Here is a 16927-nt window from a genome sequence, read left to right as displayed (position 1 = left end):
TTTTTCCTTTTAAATTTTACCCCCTTTTCTCCCCAATTTTCGTGGTATCCAATCGCTAGTAATTACTATCTTGTCTCATCGCTACAACTCCCGTACGGGCTCGGGAGAGACGAAGGTCGAAAGCCATGCGTCCTCCGAAGCACAACCCAACCAAGCCGCACTGCTTCTTAACACAGCGCGCCTCCAACCCGGAAGCCAGCCGCACCAATGTGTCGGAGGAAACACCGTGCACCCGCCCCCCTCAGTTAGCGCGCACAGCGCCCGGCCCGCCACAGGAGTCACTGGAGCGCGATGAGACAAGGATATCCCTACCGGCCAAACCCTCCCTAACCCGGACGACGCTAGGCCAATTGTGCGTCGCCCCACGGACCTCCCGGTCGCGGCCGGCTGCGACAGAGCCCGGGCGCGAAACCAGAGACTCTGGTGGCGCAGCTAGCGCTGCGATACAGTGCCCTAGAACACTGCGCCACCCGGGAGGCGCTCAGTCACTTTCAATGTAGCACCGTCGTAGGATATCACTTCTCCTGCCCATGATTTTGGAATGAGATATTCGACAAGCAGGTGTCTACATACTTTTGGTCACGTAGTGTAGAAACACACACACACACCTGGGCAGCAATGAACTGCTTGAGGCCCTCGACGGTCATTCCTCTGCGCAGGACACCTCTGACAGTCGGGAAGCGGGGGTCATCCCTGAGGCAGAGGGGAAAAAAACATTTGATTTGGATCTGGGCCTTCAATGAAGAATTAAGATTATTTTACTAACAGGTATCAAAAATCTTCTCCATCAGTGACCAGCTTCTCCGGGTGTTGTGTTCAGCAGGGAAAAAAACAGAATGGTACGAACTGTACTTTTCAAATAAAAACAGATATTCATTTACGGATCGCCAAAAATGTTGCCACGGTGAGCCGTACCAAACATAACCCTGTCGTGTGGAAAGGGTATTAGATTTACTCACCAGCCGTCGACGTAGCCCTGGTCGACAAACCACGTGAGCTTGCGTTTGGAGAGCACCGTGTTGTTGAGGTTGAGCCGGGCGTACTCCCAGATGTAGGGCTTGCGCAGGCCCAGCGCCTCAATCACCCAGTAGAACTGGTCGTCGCGGTCGTGGTACTCCGTGGTGCGGAGCGCGTGGGTCACACCCTCGACGCTGTCCACGATGGGGCAGGCGAAGTCGTACGTGGGGTACACCCTGGGGGTGGGGGGAAATATAATGTCAATGTGTGAAGCCTGTTATGAGCTGCTACACAGGACATGCAATAGGGTATGAGTCGCGAGTGATACACTCCCATTTTACTGAATGTAACCTGCTGCACTGACCATGTGAACAACGGGGTGCTTTTGGTACACGAACGTTACACACCCAGTATATCGGCTCTGTTAAAGGAAAGAAACACCCATTTTGATTGTTCATGTGCATCTCTGGGCGATGTTCTATCGATTCCGGTCGATTCAGCTCATGTTAATCTGAGCTGTAGTCATTCAAGCAGGTAGAAATTCAGCCGGTATTGCGATAAAGCCACTATCACTACACTGGAAGTCAACAGCAATATGACTTTTAGATTTTTTTAAAATCATACATGTCAGATTTCAATATTGGCCAATGTCATAAAGATAGAAGTTGTCATCTCTCGAATGAGCAATTGATCATATTTTTGTCAAATTCCTACCTATTCCACATTTCTCCTATTTGTCTGCCACTGCAGTCCAGGGTGCATTGCATGGTGCCTTTGCAAATGTCAGACTCCACTCTGTAAGGCACATCGATCTGCAGGTTGAACATGGAGATTGTAGACTCCTGAATTGACGGCGCAGTTTGTTTAGGTGATTTTAAAGCCAACTAGCTCCTTCATATTCTGATATTGACTTTGGTATTGTGTCTACGTTTGATAGCTCGTTACAGTGACTTCAGAAAGTATTCACATGTTATACATTTTGTTGTATTACAGCCTGAATTTGCAACGAATGAAATTGAGATGTTGTCACTGGCCTACACACAATACATTACGTCTAAGTGGAATAATATTTTTGAATTATTTACCAATTTATTAAAAATGAAAAGCTGATAAGACCCCTTTGTTATAGCAAGCCTCACTTGCCGGAGAGGAAGGAAACCGCTCAGGGATTTCACCATGAGGCCAATGGTGACTTTAAAAACAGTTAAAGTTTAACGGCTCTGATAGGAGAAATCCATCTTCAGTTTAGGGCTGTCCCCGACAAAAAATAATCTTGGTGGACCGAGAGTAGTCTGTTCTTTCGACCAATCGATTGCTCGAAAATTGCAAACATATTTTTCCATACACTGTATATAGAAAACCCCTATGTGTTTTAATAAAATCAACTACAGTACCAGTCAAAACTTTGGACACTCATGCAAGAGTTTAACTTAATTTGTACTATTTTCTACATTGTAGAATAATAGAGAAAACAAAACTATGAAGCAACAATTTTTTCCAAGTGTTAAATCAAAATATATTTTATATTTGAGATTCTTCAAAGTAGCCACCCTTTGCCTTGCTGACAGCTTCACACACTCTTGGCATTCTCTCAACCAGCTTCACCTGAAACACTTTTCCAACAGTCTTGAAGGAGTTCCCACATATGCTGAGCACTTGTTGACTGCTTTTCCTTCACTCTGCGGTCCAACTCATCCCAAACCTTCTCATTTGGGTTGAGGTCGGGTGATTGTGCAGGCCTGGTCATCTGATGCAGCACTCCATCACTCTTCTTCTTGGTCAAATATCCCTTACACAGCATGGAGGTGTGTTTTGGGTCATTGTCATGTTGAAAAACAAAGGATAGTCTCACTAAGCGAAACCATCTAGGGATGGTGTATCGCTGCAGAATGCTGTGGCAGTCATTCTGGTTAAGTGTGCCTTGAATTCTAAATAAATTCACAGACAGTGTCACCAGCAAAGCACCATCACACCTCCTCCTCCATGCTTCACAGTGGGAACCACACATGGAGATCTGTTCACCTGCTCTGCGTCTTACAAAGACATGGCGGTTGGAGACTAATTTTACATTTTGACTCATTTTGGAGGCAGGCCACTCGATTTCATCTTTGCGTTATATTGGCATCGAACATGTCACCCTCCCTAGGAGAGGGGGTGACCTTGATAATTTATTGTTAAGACGAGAGGCTGCTTGGATATTTAATTTAAAGACCCTTGCTCCCTTCGGTCTTTATGTGGACTTTGATCTGAAGCCATTCTTGTGATTGTTGTGACTTTGCCATTGTGGTTGTTTGTAGGCTTGTGTGGTCTTTAGTGTGTCTATGATCGTATGCTATCCATTTGTATTAATTGTATGTTGCTCATTCTATGCCGTTTTAATATGAGTAATTAACCAATGATATTAGGCCACTGTTGGCCATGATTACAGACACCTGTGTGTCTTGACACTATATATAAACGAGTCATCCCGCAGTGTCTGTGATTGTACCCTGATGAAGACAGCTTGCCTGTCGAAACGTTGGTAATTAAATATTTTTGCATCTGAGCTCCTAGAGCAGGGGTGTCAAACTCATTCCACGGAGGGCCTTGTGTCTGCAGGTTTTTGGTCTTTCCTTTCAATAAAGCCCTAGACAACCAGGTGTGGGGAGTTCCTAACTAATTAGTGATGTTAATTCATCAATCAAGTACAAGGGTGGAGCGAAAACCCGCAGACACTCGGCCCTCCATGGAATGAGTTTGACACCTGTGTCCTAGAGTGTGCGGCTCTCCTTTATTTTCTAGTTTTCTACTCCGCTAGCCAGCACCTCGCCTACATAGGTGTGCGTTTCTTTTTTCTTCTAGACTCATCAGACCAAACAACAAATTCCCAACGGTCTAATGTCCATCGCTCGTGTTTCTTGGCCCAAGCAAGTCTCTTCTTATCGGTGTCCTTTAGTAGTGGTGGTTTCTTCGCAGCAATTCGACCATGAAGGCCTGTCACACAGTCTCCTCTGAAAAGTTGATGTTGAGATGTGGCTGTTACTTGAACTTTGTGAAGCATTTATTTGGGCTGCAATTTCCTGAGGCTGGTAACTCTACAGAACTTAAACGCCGTAGCCAAGGTAACTTCCTTTCCTGTGGCGGTCCTCATGCAGTTTCATCATAACGCTTGATGGTTTGTGCTACTGCACTTGAAGAAACTTTAAGTTCAAGAAATGTTCCATATTGACTGACCTTCATGTCTTAAAGTAATGATTGACTGTCATTTCTCTTTGCTTATTTGAGCTGTTCTTGCCATAATATGGACTTTTTCCAAATAGGGCTATCTTCTGTATACCACCCCTACCTTGTCACAACACAACTGACTGGCTCAAACTCTTTAAGGAAAGAAATTCCACAAATTAACTTTTAACAAGGCACACCTGTTAATTGAAATGCATTCCAGGTGACTACGTCATGAAGATGGTTTTAGAGAATGGCAAAATCTGTCATCAAGGCAAAGGGTGGCTATTTGAAGAATCTGAAATATAAAATATATTTTGATTTGTTTAACACTTTTTTGGTTACTACATGATTCCAGATGTATCATTTCATAGTTTTGATGTCTTCACTATTATTCTACAATGTAGAAAATAGTACAAATAAAGCATGATCAGAGCATGATCCAGTTGAGGAACTATTGTAACTCTCAATGGACGTAAAAACAGACTTTGTTTGCGTGCTGTTTGAGGTGAAGAAAACATTACATTGAGAAGCTCCACGGGTCATTAGTGGTGGTGCGTTAAGCCAATCAGATCCCCAAATGGGCACATTTATATGCCTATAACTGCACAGAGGCCCCCTACCTGTAGGTGGTGCCAGTTCGGGGGTGGGGGGCATTCTTGCAGCGGTAGAAGGTGGGGTCGCGCATGCATCCATTGTTGGAGGCCATGTCCATCTTGGCCCGCATGCAGCAGGTCTGGCCGTACTCCGTGCCCGCCTTCATCTCCTCCCACATCTTTAGGTTCTGCTCCACCGCTGGGAGAGGGGTGGAGAAAGGGAGGAGGGGGAGAGGCATGGGAGAAAGAGGAGGAAAGGCGATGGGTGAAGACTGCGAGCGGTTTTAAGTATAACAGTCATTATCAACTGAATTCCAAATCGACCCTAGATAAGTTGAAGCCAAACGAATTATTACTAATGAAGTCAAAAATATTGGTACGGTCTGTTTTTGGATTAAAACAGAATTCACTGGAACACCACGTTTTCTAACCACCCAATTAATTTGAACATCAAAGTGTAAGTACAATTTTAAGGCCCCTGATGAGATCCAACTTTCAAAACAAGTACTTGGCTTGCTAAGAGTCAACTGACAAGCTAGCAAACTAAAGCACTTTCTTACCCCTTGACTTACTCCACATTTTATTATGTTACAGCCTGAATTCAAAATGGATTAAAGACAAACAAATTCTCACCCCATAATGACAAAGTGAAAACATGTTAAGACATTTTTCCCAAATTATTGAAAATTAAACCAAATTTATATAAGCATTGACACCCCTTTGCTAGGAGACTCCAAATTGAGCTCAGGTGCATCCAATTTCCTTTGATCGTCCTTGAGATGCCATTACAACTTGATATGAGTACACCTGTGGCCAATCCAATTGTTTGGACATGAATTAGAAACACACCAGTCTATATAAAGCACAGGAGGTTGGTGGCACCTTAACTGGGAAGGACAAGCCCATAAACTGAGCAAAAAAATAAACGGCCCTTTTTCAGGACCCTGTCTTTCAAAGATCCTTCGTAAAAATCCAAATAACTTCAGATCGTCATTGTAAAGGGTTAAACACTTTCCCATGCTTGTTCAATGAACCATAAACAATTAAATGAACATGCACCTGTGGAACGGTCGTTAAGACACCAACCGCTTACAGACGGTAGGCAATTAAAACTTAGGACACTAAAGAGGCCTGAAAAACACCAAAAGAAAGATACCCAGGGTCCCTGCTCATCTGCGTGAACGTGCCTTAGGCATGCTGCAAGGAGGCATGAGGACTGCAGATGCGGCCAGGACAATAAATTGCAATGTCCATACAGTGAGATGTCTAAGACAGCGCGGAGAGCTGATCGTCCTCGCAGTGGCAGACCACGTGTAACAACATCTGCAAGGGATCGGTACATCCGAACATCACACCTGTGGGACAGGAAGAGGATGGCAACAACAACTGCCCGAGTTACACCAGGAACGCACAAGCCCTCCATCAGTGCTCAGACTGTCTGCAATAGGCTGAGAGAGGCTGGACTGAGGGCTTGCAGGCCTGTTGTAAGGCAGGCCTTCACCAGCAACAACATCGCCTATGGGCACAAACCCACCGTCGCTGGACCAGACAGGACTGGCAAAAAGTGCTCTTCACTGACGAGTCGCGGTTTTGTCTCACCAGGGGTGATAGTCGGATTCGCGTTTATCATCGAAGGAATGAGCGTTACACCGAGGACTGTACTCTGGAGCAGGATCAATTTGGGGGTGGAGGGTCCGTCATGGTCTGGGGAGGTGTGTCACAGCATCATCGGACTGAGCTTGTTGTCATTGCAGGCAATCTCAACCCTGTGCATTACAGGGAAGACATCCTCCTCCCTCATGTGGTACCCTTCCTGCAGGCTCATCCTGACATGACCCTCCAGCATGACAATGCCACCAGCCATACTGCTCGTTCTGTGCGTGATTTCCTACAAGACAGGAATGTCATTGTTCTGCCATGGCCAGCGAAGAGCCCGTATCTCAATCCCATTGAGCACGTCTGGGACCTGTTGGATCGGAGGGTGAGCGCTAGGGCCATTCCCCCCAGAAACTTGCCTTGGTGGAAGAGTGGGGTAACATCTCACAGCAAGAACTGGCAAATCTGGTGCAGTCCATGAGGAGGAGATGCACTGCGAAAAAAGGCACAGGACAGCACACCTGGAGTTTGCAAAAAGGCATGCCAAAGCCAAGACTAGAATCAGAATGAAAATCTGTGGTAAGACTCAGATTGCTGTTCACCGCCGCTCCCCATCTAATATAACAGAGCTTGAGAAAATCTGCAAGAAAGAATGGGAGAAAACCCCCAAGTCCAAATGTGGAAAGCTGATACAGACATACCCAAGACTACTCAAAGCTGTAATTGCCGCCAAAGGTGCTTCTACAAAAAGTATTGACTGGGGGTGTGAATACTTATGTAAATGAGATCTGTATTTCATTTAGAATACATTTGCTAAAATTTCCATTTAATCCATTTTGAATTTAGGCTGGCGACAATTTGGAATACATCAAGGTGCATGAACACTTTCTTTAGGCACTATAGCTGTGTAGCTTGCTAGGACACACTAACTCATAGACATATTAAACAGCTAGATAGCACATTATCCTGTTAAATAAGTAGCAACCAAGCTACCAGACAGGTATGCCAAATATCAGACATGTCTTCTACAGTAGGAATTGCATTGCAAAGTGCAGAATGTAAACAGCGCCGTGTTGAAAACGGACCAAATTCAAGGGCGATTTTCTCTGAACATCTTTGGGCGGCAGGTAGCTTAGCAGTTAAGAGTATGGGGCCAGTAACCGAAAGGTCGCTGGTTCGAATCCCAGAGCCGACGAGGTGAAAAATCTCTCAATGTGTCCTTGAGCAAGGCACTTACACCCTAATTGCTACTGTAAGTCACTCTGGAAAGGGTTAACCTCTTTGGGCTGCAGAGGCAGTATTGAGTAGCCTGGATAAAAGGTGCCCATTTCAAACGGCCTCGTACTCAATTCTTGCTCGTACAATATGCATATTATTATTACTATTGGATAGAAAACACTCTCTAGTTTCTAAAACCGTTTGAATTATATCTGTGAGTAAAACAGAACTTATTTTGCAGCAAACTTCCTGACAGGAAGTGGAAAATCTGAAATCGATGCTCTGTTCTAGGGCCTGCCTATAAATGTGCTTGATATTTATTAGTATACATGCACTTCATACGCCTTCCACTAGATGTCAACAGGCAGTGAGAGAAGAAATGGAGTGTATAACATGATCTGAGTTCGAATAACAGCTCTTGGCATGACGTGACACCAATTTCCTGTTTTCTGGAACGCGCGAGAAGGGTCCTGGTATTGCCTTCTGTAAAGCTGTCGTTATAGACGACTAATATCTCCGGCTTTGATTTTATTTGATAAATGTGACAATATCATCGTAAAGTATGTTTTTTCAATATAGTTTTATTAGATTATTGAAATTTTTTCGGGACGTTAGGCGTGTTGCTTTGTCTACGTTTGTTCACGAAGGAGAGCTTCGCGCCACTTTGCTAGCTTTCCGTGCTAATTGACTGGAGAAGAGGACATTCTAAAACCAAACAACGATTGTTCCCGACAAAGGACCCCTTGTACAACATTCTGATGGAAGATCATCAAAAGTAGGACCCATTTTATGATGCTATTTCATATATCTGTCGAACATGTGTACTAGTAGTTTGCGACCAGATTTTGGGCACTCTCTCGCTATAACTAAGCTGGATGTCGTAATGAAGTTATTTTTAGAATTCTAACACGGCGATTGAATTAAGAACTAGTGTATCTATCATTTCCTATACAACATGTATTTTTTAGTAACGTTTATGAATAGTTATTTGGTCAGAATAGTTGAGTGTCATAAAAATATCCGCACATTCTGAGAAAAATATGCTACGTTAGCACAATGTATAACCACTGATTTCAGCTCTAAATATGCACATTTTCGAACAAAACATACGTGTATGTATAACCTGATGTTATAGGACTGTCATCTGATGAAGCTTATCAAGGTTAGTCAAAAATGAAATATCTTTTGCTGGTTTGTTACGATCGCTAACTTTTGCTGCTGGTAAATGGCTTGTGTTTCTGGCTATTGTGGTAAGCTAATATAATGCTATATTGTGTTTTCGCTGTAAAACACTTAAGAAATCGGAAATATTGGCTGGAATCACAAGATTCTTGTCTTTCATTTGCTGTACATCATGTATTTTTCAGAAATGTTTTATGATGAGTATTTAGGTATTTCACGGTGGTGTCTGTAATTACTCTGGCTGCTTCGGTGCTATTTCTGACGGTAGCTGTGATGGTAGCTGCAATGTAAAACTGATTTATACCTCAAATATGCACATTTTTCGAACAAAACAGATTTATTGTATAACATGTTATAAGACTGTCATCTGATGAAGTTGTTTCTTGGTTAGTTAGGTTGGTTTTGTGCATGCTACCTGTGCTGTGAAAAATGTCTGTCCTTTTTTGTATTTGGTGGTGAGCTAACATAAATATACGTGGTGTTTTCGCTGTAAAACATTTGAAAAAAATCGGACATGTTGGCTGGATTCACAAGATGTTTATCTTTCATTTGCTGTATTGGACTTGTTAATGTGTGAAAGTTAAATATTTCTAAAAAATATCTTTTGAATTTCGCGGCCTGCACTTGAAGTGGCTGTTGTCATATTGTGCCCAAAGAAGTTAATAATAGTACAAAACATGTATGCACAACTACAATTTTTCGAATTCTGAGCGCAGCTCAAGCAACTTCTATAACTGTCAACATTCAAATGAATAGAGGACGTGTACCGGAGGGCGTTCGTTGGGAATTGCAGTGAGGTGCGTGTTCGGGCTATGAGTCCCCCGGAGGATGGTGGTCTCAGAGCCACGTAGCTATGTCACAATGGGACACCGGACTATTGCGTCTCACCGTCTGTAGACTATGATTTATGCTTAAAGGCTGCTTAATGACTGAAATGTAATATCTGATCAGGGATAACTCTGTTATAACTAGAGATGCACCGATATGACATTGTTGGCCGATAGCCATATCCAATAATTTCCTTGCCAAAAATAAATAAAAATAAACTGATACCCAATATTACGTTTTTTTTCGGCCTTTTCAGCATTCTAGTATAGTTAAATAGTTGGAACACACACACCAACAAGTTGTTGACATTTACATATGTCCCCATTACCAGTAAAACACTTTCACTTCCACCAGTATAACGGCTAACTGTATTCCATGATTGTAGCAGGTTTACTAACGCATTAGTTCTATTAGCTATGTTGACTACAACGTTACTTTAGCTAATTTGGGGACAACGATGTAGGCTGTGTGTAGAGGTTATGATATGGTTTGGCTTGGAAAGTTTTTTTTCACCTGGTCACACATAGCTGATGTGTTTTGCATTGAAGTCCACAAGCGAAGGGAAAAGGTGAGAGGAGGAGAGCGCGTAGATGGGAGAAGGAATACAATGTGGCTCCTATGAAAGTGAACTGTGTTTATGTATGATTAGGGTTGTTCCTATTCATGCCACAGATTGTTGAAAAAAACATTTCTTAAAATGGAAGCGAACGAAACGAGGATAAACATAACAGAATTTGTCCAATAAAATTTGTTTGCAACTGTTGGACTAATGATTACACCGTAGATGAGCTAGTTGCAGGCAAGCGTGTGCAAGGCGGTATTGAAGGTGCCAATGTCTGTCACCTCAAATTTGTCTCTCGACCTGTGAGCACATACGTTGTCAACTTGCATTCATAGGCTAGGTTGTAGCAACCTCATGATGAGTATATGGCAACTTCGAGTATTATGTAGTTGCCTAAACCTATCGATGTTACATCGAACTTTGTGAATGGAATATGAATGACAGTCATCCAATATGCTGTAATAGAAATAAGGCCATGCTTATGAAACATTTTTGCGTCCTTCCTCATCTGAAACTGCACCGACCACCAGTGCCGCTGACATTTCAGAGCCAATCAGTTTCAGATCTAAAGCAGTGGATACGGACAAGGGGACAAGTTTGAATTCAGCAATCGCACCACTCATATTGCCCTTACAGTTGCTGCGGTGGCGTGACTCTGTGCGCTGCTCCCTCTCTGCCTTCATCTGCTCTGGGGGTGTGTCGTCGATGTAGGCCTTGCCCTCCCTCAGCAGCTGCTCCGCCATGCCCTGGATGCGGGGAAAGTGGTCGCTGGTGTAGGTGAACTGGTCTGGCTTGATCTGCAGCATGGCCACGTCCTCCAGGATCACCTGAGACAGACACAAAGGAAAATTATTTGGCTAGATCCCTTTTCTGCAGTTTCATCCCAACCATTTTATACTTGTGGTTGTTTTAGTAGGTCAGACATTCGATCATTTCCCTTTTTTAACAAGTAGTTCAGCTTTTACATAATGCCTCCAGGCAATAGTAGTACATAAAAGCATGCTCTCGCCTAAAATGTCTTATTTTCTTTGACGTGTAGCCAATTCTCAGTTCTCACACAGGATTGTTTATACACGAACTCAGAAGATTGAGGTGTGGGAGGTACCTTCTCAAAGTCCTCCTTCTCCTTCTCAGGGTTGGTGTCGTCGAAGCGCATGATGAGCTTGCCCTTGAAGGTCACCTGGTAGTGCTGGTTGAGCAGGGCAGCCTTGGCGTGGCCAATGTGCAGGTACCTGAGAAAAAGAGACATGTACAAAAGTTCCCTATGTTTTTCCTAATGAACATCGCGGTTGTTTTGCGAAGTCGCCCCTTACCCGCTGGCCTCGGGGGGGAAGCGGACCACCACCTTGCCCATCTCGGCTCCAGGCAGCTCCACAAACTTCCCCACATCCTGCTGCTTCTTCTCCTCAGACTGAGAACAGTGGCATAGAGAGGGGGATATTGGAATGCAGTAATGTTTGATTTAAGTGAACATTTGCGTTAAGTGTGCAGATCTCAAATTAGGACTCCGCTCTTAACAGTGTATTCACATAGCTCACTACTTGGGCCACAAAACCACCAGAATTTTGTATTTTCAGAATCTTGTATTTTCAATGGAAGGAGGAAACATTCAGCGAGTTGACCATTGGCAGTTGTGTTACTTACATTGGAATTGCGTGAGGGGTGTACTTGTGGTTTGCTGTTGGTGTACTTGTGGTCCACGGTGGTGAAGGGCACCTGGGAGCCCAGGAAAGAGAACCAGCGAGCCACATGGGAGAAGGCCCCAGCTTGCGTCTGCCACTCGCTGCTACCTATACACAGATGAGAGAGAGAGATGGAGAGAGGTCCTGATGGGCAGTAGAATGTGTGAGTGTGCGGGACTCGGTTTGAATCTGGGTTACAAGACTGTAGAAGCCTAGGCAACATGGCTGCATCTACCTCATCCATCTTCAAGTTTAGTGTTAAAAGACTATTACATCAGCTGAACATGACAAGAGCCAAGTTTTCCCCAAGATGTATTTTAATGACAGGACATACAAGAGAAGGTATACAAAGTAGCATTCAGGGCTGAATACGGAAACACATTCAATTGAAACCAACAGAAGCCCAACAGAGCTAAGTGGGAAGGCCAAAACTACCTAAGACCCTCAAACTCAATTCTAGACCTTGAAGCCAGTTCCACTTCATTGTTCCCCTCTAAAATCAGGGACTGATTTACACTTGGGACACCAGGTGTGCGCAATTATTTATTAGGTAGAACATAAAACCAGCAGGTTACCTCGTAAGGTATCAGTTGAGTTCCCCTGGCGTAAGATATGGTGGGAGAAACACTGACCTTTGAGCACGGCCCACACACAGATGTCGGCCAGGGTCAAGCTGTGGCCCACCAGAAAAGTGCGCAGCTCCAGAGCCTTGTCCAGTTCCCCCAGGGCTGCACCCAGGCCAGACTGGCCACACACACGTTGTGCACTGAACTCCAGCCAGTGGTCCACCTGGGAAGAGAAATAGAGGCACACAAGCAGTGAGGGACAGTGAAAGAAGAATGGGGGGGGGGGGGCATAGATATACTTGCATTGTGACTGAAAATAATGTACAGTGCATTTGGAAAGTATTCAGACCCCTTGACTTTTTCCACATTTTGTTTCGTTACAGCCTTCTAAATTTATTAAATTGTTTTTTTCCCCCTCATATGACAAACCAAAAACAGGTTTAGATTTTTTTCAAAGCAAATATATTAAGAAATATTTTTAAAACTCACATATACATAAATATTCAGACCATTTGCGCAGTACTTTGTTAAAGCCCCATTTGCAGCGATTACAGCCCCGAGTGTTCTTCGGTATGACTCCACAAGCTTGGCACACCTGCATTTGAGTAGTTTCTCCCATTCTTCTCTGCAGATCCTCTCAAGCTCTGTCAGGTGGATTTTCCCCACCAGGTCTCTCCAGAGATGTTCGATAAGGTTCAAGTCCTGGGCCACTCAAGGACATTCTGAGACTTGTCCCGAGACCACTCCTGGGTTGTCTAGGCTGTATGCTTAGGGTCCGTTGTCCTGTTTGAAGGTGAACCTTCACCCCCAGTCGGAGGTCCTGAGCACTCTGGAGCAGGTTTTCATACAGGATCTCTACTTTGCTCTGTTCATCTTTCCCTCGATCTATGACTAGTCTCCAGGTCCCTGCCACTGAAAAACATCCCCACAGCATGATGCTGCCACCACCATGCTTCACTGTAGGGATAGTGCCAGTTCCCTCCAGACTCCAATCAAGTTGTAGAAAAATCTCAAGGATATTAAATGGAAACAGAATGCACCTGAGCTCAATTTCGAGTCTAATAGCAAAGGGTCTGAATACCTATGTATTACATCAGCTGAACATGACAAGAGCCAAGTTCTTTTTTTAATACATTTGCAAAAATGTCTAAACCTGTTATTGCTTTGTCATGATCAGATATTGTGAAGAGGATTTTTATTTATTTAATCAATTTTAGAAAAAGGCTGTAACGTCACAAAATGGGGAAAGGGTCTGAATACTTTCCCGAAAGCACTGTAACTAGATCCATGGCATTTCGGGAATGTGCACCATGCGACTGTGTGCCATTTGAGGACAGAAAACATCTGACAAATTGTGATTTGAGCGTTATGTCCCTTAAATTGATTAAATAGTGCTAGTCTCACCTCAGTTTGTTCCAGCATGTTGGAGCCGTACAGGCCCAGACTGGGAGCCATGCGGGCAAGGTAGCGCGTGATGGAGTTCAAATCGCTGAACTGCACTGACCTAAGGGAGCGAGACGGGGAGAAACACCACAGACAATACACTTGATCGTTGCAAAGGCTAAGGCTTATAAAACACTTTCTACGGCGTGGCTGCAGAGTGAACTCTTATCTGGCTGAACTGAAGACACTGAAGCTTGTGCGCATACGCGGATCACGTTGTGCGCATACGCGGATCACGTTGTGCGCATACGCGGATCACGTTGTGCGCATACGCGGATCACGTTGTGCGCATACGCGGATCACGTTGTGCGCATACGCGGATCACGTTGTGCGCATACGCGGATCACGTTGTGCGCATACGCGGATCACGTTGTGCGCATACGCGGATCACGTTGTGCGCATACGCGGATCACGTTGTGCGCATACGCGGATCACGTTGTGCGCATGTGTTTATTCTCTACTTTACACAGTCTCTGCTCCACTCAGAGAACAGGCTACTCTGGAGAATGGTGCTAGTTTAATAAAGTTAGGTCAAAACCCAATCAATGTCTGCAAGACCACATAATGACAGTATTCTACATAACAAATCCAAATATAAATAGAATAACGTTACTGTAAGAAAAACACCACCGCATCTTTCTCTCATGTGGCCAAAACTTAACAGGCAAAATACACAAGTAGGCATACTACAGTTTGTTAACACCATTTGATATTATACCAAAATCTTGCAAGCAACCATCATAATGTATATACACTGCTCAAAAAAATAAAGGGAACACTAAAATAACACATCCTAGATCTGAATGAATGAAATATTCTTATTAAATACTTTTTTCTTTACATAGTTGAATGTGCTGACAACAAAATCACACAAAAATTATCAATGGAAATCTAATTTATCAACCCATGGAGGTCTGGATTTGGAGTAACACTCAAAATTAAAGTGGAAAACCACACTACAGGCTGATCCAACTTTGATGTAATGTCCTTAAAACAAGTCAAAATGAGGCTCAGTAGTGTGTGTGGCCTCCACGTGCCTGTATGACCTCCCTACAACGCCTGGGCATGCTCCTGATGAGGTGGCGGATGGTCTCCTGAGCGATCTCCTCCCAGACCTGGACTAAAGCATCCGCCAACTCCTGGACAGTCTGTGGTGCAACGTGGCGTTGGTGGATGGAGCGAGACATGATGTCCCAGATGTGCTCAATTGGATTCAGGTCTGGGGAACGGGCGGGCCAGTCCATAGCATCAATGCCTTCCTCTTGCAGGACCTGCTGACACACTCCAGCCACATGAGGTCTAGCATTGTCTTACATTAGGAGGAACCCAGGGCCAACCGCACCAGCATATGGTCTCACAAGGGGTCTGAGGATCTCATCTCGGTACCTAATGGCTGTGCGGCCCCCCAAAGAAATGCCTCCCCACACCATGACTGCCCCACCGCCAAACCGGTCATGCTGGAGGATGTTGCAGGCAGCAGAACGTTCTCCATGGCGTCTCCAGACTCTGTCACGTCTGTCAAATGTGCTCAGTGTGAACCTGCTTTTATCTGTGAAGAGCACAGGGTGCCAGTGGCGAATTTGCCAATCTTGGTGTTCTCTGGCAAATGCCAAACGTCCTGCACAGTGTTGGGCTGTAAGCACAACCCCCACCTGTGGACGTCGGGCCCTCATACCACCCTCATGAAGTCTTTTTCTGACCGTTTGAGCAGACACATGCACATTTGTGGCCTGCTGGAGGTCATTTTGCAGGGCTCTTGCAGTGCTCCTCCTGCTCCTCCTTGCACACAGGCGGAGGTAGCGGTCCTGCTGCTGGGTTGTTGCCCTCCTCCACGTCTCCTGATGTACTGGCCTGTCTCCTGGTAGCGCCTCCATGCTCTGGACACTACACTGACAGACACAGCAAGCCTTCTTGCCACAGCTCGCATTGATGTGCCATCCTGGATGAGTTGCACTACCTGAGCCACTTGTGTGGGTTGTAGACTCCGTCTCATGCTACCACTAGAGTGAAAGCATCGCCAGCATTCAAAAGTGACCAAAACATCAGCCAGGAAGCATAGGAACTGAGAAGTGGTCTGTGGTCACCACCTGAAGAACCAGTCCTTTATTGGGGGTGTCTTGCTAATTGCCTATCTGTCTATTCCATTTGCACAACAGCATGTGAAATTTATTGTCAATCAGTGTTGCTTCCTAAGTGGACAGTTTGATTTCACAGAAGTGTGATTGACTTGGAGTTACATTGTGTTGTTTAAGTGTTCCCTTTATTTTTTTGAACAGTATATATATATATATATATATATACACACACGCATACATATATATACACACACATTTACATATATATGCACACACATTTACATATATATGCACACACATTTACATATATATACACACATGTATCAAAAAAAATATGGGGGATTGGAAATTATGCAGACAATTACAATGACGGAAGCAACAATCTATCCGCAATATTAAAGCTGATCCACCCACAAAAATGTTCCACACACACACACACGCATATATAAAATTAAAACTGTCTGCTTTAAAATTGGCTCACTGTACATCATTCAAATCAACACTATATAGCTCAAGAAGATCATAATACATTACCCCATTAAACTGACTGAACATTTCACCTGTAAAACTTGAAGAATTATCATTCGCGATTGAAAGTGAGACCACAAAAATGTGCGCGTAAAATAGTAGTAAAGAAACATGTGCAGAACGTGATCCACACATGCGCAGAACGTGATCCACACATGTGCAGAACGTGATCCACACATGCGCAGAACGTGATCCACACATGCGCAGAACGTGATCCACACATGCGCAGAAGCTTCAGTAGAAGAATAAGACCTGGCTCTATTACAGTTTCCTTTATCAGCTCTTCACACCTCAATGACACATTGTCACGATAACATTAAGAAACTGACATGTGCAGACGTTGTGGCTGTTGTGTACTCACTGTGAGACGCAGAGCTTGTTGTCTTTGCCCTCCTCCACAGACACCTTCACACTGCCCTTCACATGCTCTGCGGTCAACAGCGCCCCTGCAGGAGAGGAATCACAATGTACCTGGCAATGAATGACCCCACCT

At 44.3% G+C, this 16927-nt stretch overlaps 1 protein-coding gene across 2 annotated transcripts in view; it reads right to left on the bottom strand.

Moving 5' to 3' along the window:
- The window catches only part of LOC129812555 (bifunctional glutamate/proline--tRNA ligase-like), a 66178-nt gene that overhangs the window by 47157 nt on the left and 2094 nt on the right, over positions 1 to 16927 (bottom strand). For both annotated transcript variants that reach the window (XM_055864206.1, XM_055864207.1), the window contains exons 2-11: positions 16796 to 16880; positions 13793 to 13892; positions 12455 to 12611; positions 11785 to 11930; positions 11454 to 11551; positions 11246 to 11372; positions 10775 to 10967; positions 4782 to 4953; positions 960 to 1193; positions 609 to 693 (exon numbers count right to left, since the gene is read on the bottom strand). In XM_055864206.1, coding sequence (XP_055720181.1) covers positions 609 to 693; positions 960 to 1193; positions 4782 to 4953; positions 10775 to 10967; positions 11246 to 11372; positions 11454 to 11551; positions 11785 to 11930; positions 12455 to 12611; positions 13793 to 13892; positions 16796 to 16880 — 1397 coding nt within the window. The remainder of the gene's footprint in view (positions 1 to 608; positions 694 to 959; positions 1194 to 4781; positions 4954 to 10774; positions 10968 to 11245; positions 11373 to 11453; positions 11552 to 11784; positions 11931 to 12454; positions 12612 to 13792; positions 13893 to 16795; positions 16881 to 16927) is intronic.

This window comes from Salvelinus fontinalis, chromosome 16 (genome assembly GCF_029448725.1).
Source record: "Salvelinus fontinalis isolate EN_2023a chromosome 16, ASM2944872v1, whole genome shotgun sequence".
In the NCBI taxonomy this organism is placed as follows: Eukaryota; Metazoa; Chordata; class Actinopteri; order Salmoniformes; family Salmonidae; genus Salvelinus; species Salvelinus fontinalis.
This window is presented reverse-complemented; position numbering and strand designations above follow the sequence as displayed.